General features: G+C 32.2%; 1 protein-coding gene across 1 annotated transcript; it reads left to right on the top strand.

The window, feature by feature from the left end:
• The first annotated feature begins 1865 nt into the window (after window positions 1–1865).
• On the top strand, window positions 1866–2399 carry LOC125829120 (agamous-like MADS-box protein AGL29). The gene has a single exon (XM_049508383.1). The coding sequence runs from the start codon at window positions 1866–1868 to the stop codon at window positions 2397–2399; it is 534 nt and encodes a 177-aa protein (XP_049364340.1).
• Window positions 2400–2901: the final 502 nt, after the last annotated feature.

Raw genomic sequence — 2901 nt, 5'->3', positions numbered from 1 at the left:
CGATTCCAAAGAGCTTTTAAGCTAAGTTTTGAGTAATTATCTCAAACCAAAGAAAATTTTTTTGTTTTAAAAACATATAAGCTAAGTATATTTTTGGGAGTAGTATTGAGCACCGATATGGGGATGCGAGTTCATAATAACTCAATTCTCCATAAACATTGTAGCCATCATGGGTAGTAAATGATCATACTTTTTAGATGATTCCGTGCTTTTTAGCACAGACTAGTGGATCCACTTAGTTAAGGCGTTCTATATGACAACAAAGTATAGGACAGTTCTAATAGCGTGAACAAGACGTTCTATCACCACTTAGGCTCATAGTGGTGGTTGTCGGTTAGAGAAACTCCCACAAAAACTATATTACTTTATTATATGAGTACACTTGAGTTTGTTAGTGCATTTCTTTAAGGAACTAAGTTGCTTTCTATGTTGTAAAAGCTTTCTATATATTGCATGTGTTTTGTTGCTTTATATTGAGTTAAGTTTATTCATAAGTTGAGTAAATCCAAGGTAAGTGTTTCTTTCATATTCCTTTCAAGCTTATGTTATGTTTAGTTTTCCCCTTGCATACTCGTACATTCAATATACTGATGCCACTTGGCATGCATCATTGTTATGATTCAGACACAGGTAACCAGGATCATCATCCAATGCCTCGTTGATCCAGTTGAGCACTCAGAGTCTGTTGGTGAGCCTCCTTACTTTCTGGAGGGTCCCTTTTTACATTTCTTTCTAGTATTTCAGTTGTTAGGATGATCGGGGGTCTTGTCCCGGCATCCCTCTTTGTTCTAGAGGCTTCATAGACAGTAAGACAGTTAGTAGTTCAGTTGTCTTTACATTGTTATTCTTGATTTTAAGACTTGAGTTGCCATTTTGGCTAAGTTATTATCTCTTAAGTTATTGCATGAGTTATGTTTTTTTTGTTTAAGTCTTCTGCTGAGTAAGTAAACCAGGCCAAGGGTTCGCTTAGAGCCAGCCATGGTTTTCGAGATCTAGTCCCGCCCAGGGTGTAGGCTCGGGGCGTGACATATGTATATATATAAATATATATATACACGTGTATACATATATATATATATATATATATATATATATATATATATATATATATATATACACGTACATATATATCAAGGGGTGGAAGGTAGGCAACCTATCCTAATGTAAGTATTAGTGTCTGCTTCGAAGGCCCGAATCGGTGACCTATAGGTCACATAGAAAACTTTATCACTGATTCAAGACTCCCGTGCCTAATAAACATTATACATGTAAATAAATTAAATCATTGTTATTTTTCATTTATCTTTAGATTCAATTCAACATTATTACATTGTAATAGAAAAAATAAGTAGGCAACGTGCATTAGGAATCATGGTAATCACGTAATAGATGACATTATATGAAAACACTAAATAAACGTGATAAAACACTTGAAAAATAGACTCAAAATATGAAAAAAATAAACAAATATAAAAATACATGCGACAAAATAGACCAGTAAAATGAAATTATTAAATAAAAATAACAAATAATTTTTTATCTTTCTTTAGGTTCAATTCAACATTATTACTTAACTATTGCACCTGAATAAATAAAAAGAAAACATTTGTTAGAAACCATGATAATCACGTAATAGATTATATCATACAAAACAACAACTAAACGTGACAATACACGTGAAATGGAGTCATAATATAAAATTTTGATAATACATGTGACAACAATGAGACTTGTGGTATGAAAACATTAAATAAATGTTACAATACTCGTGAAAAATGCACTCACACACCTACTATAAATTATACAATTGTTCCTCTCAGAATTGCACAACATTATTCAATAAAAACATCTTATTTTCTTCTGCAATGGAAAATGAGATCAAGAAAGGTAAGCAAAAGATTGAGTTGAACTTAATTGAGTCAGAGAGAGCACGCGCTATAAGCTTTTCCAAAAGGAAAAAAACCTTGTTCCAAGATGCAGAAAAGCTTGCAAATTGGAGTGGAGATGAAGTTGGCATTATGCTTTTTTCCCCCGGTGGAAAACCATTTTCTTGTGCTTCGACAAGTATTGAAGATATAATTGATAAGTTTTTAAAAGGAAAACTAGAGGATCGCCAACATGATCATGCTGAGGGCAAACCAATTGGATTTGAGGAACTTGAAGATCTTCGCAAAGAATTGAAAATGCTTAATGAGAAAGAAAGAAGACGAATATTAATGTATAAGATTACGCACCCTGCCTCAGAAATACCTCCAGATAAATACATGGAGGAGCAGAGGGTGGCAATGTTATTGCGGGTAAAGAAAATTTTAAATGAAACAAAAAATGCTATTTTGGGTGAGCATTTCAAGTTTGATTTAAATGTTGTCCCTCAGCCAGAAGAAGATGAGAGTTCTTGAACTCATAATTCTCATGGAGGTGTTAACTAAAGTTCTTGATGCTAGAGCTATACTTGTAGAAGTCGTTATCAGTGATCGAGTATGCTAATATGATTGTCTTTATTATTAAGTCACTTGTTTTTAGCATTCAAATATCTATTTATATGAGATTTTAGGCCACAAAATAGAATGTCATGGAGTTCTTATGTTATTAAGTCAAATATTTTTCGTTAGTTTTATCTTTAGTCTTTAATGATGTTTGTGTTGTCTAGGATGATAAATCAATTGAAATATTTTATTAAAGTAGTAAACAGTGTAAAAGTGATGGATCGAAGAAAACTCCCGTACACTCATTGATTTTATTTTCTATTTTCATCTTTGTCAAGTTTAGTGCATTTACAATTTACATCAACATTAACTCTGTGAGATTCTGAATCTCTATAATATGAGTTTATCTAATATTTATTGTCTTTATTAGTATATTCAATATTCCAAAAGGGATTGTGCTTGAATTTTCAACTCG

This window comes from Solanum verrucosum, unplaced genomic scaffold (genome assembly GCF_900185275.1).
Source record: "Solanum verrucosum unplaced genomic scaffold, falcon-dt-bn FXZP01000007.1, whole genome shotgun sequence".
In the NCBI taxonomy this organism is placed as follows: Eukaryota; Viridiplantae; Streptophyta; class Magnoliopsida; order Solanales; family Solanaceae; genus Solanum; species Solanum verrucosum.
The sequence above is the reverse complement of the archived record's forward strand: the minus strand, read 5'-3'. Positions and strand labels throughout refer to the sequence as shown.

What these genes read in the sequence shown, in the direction of transcription:
- LOC125829120 (XM_049508383.1), top strand. Translation starts at nt 1,866, where the DNA reads ATGGAAAATGAGATCAAGAAAGGTAAGCAAAAGATTGAGTTGAACTTA.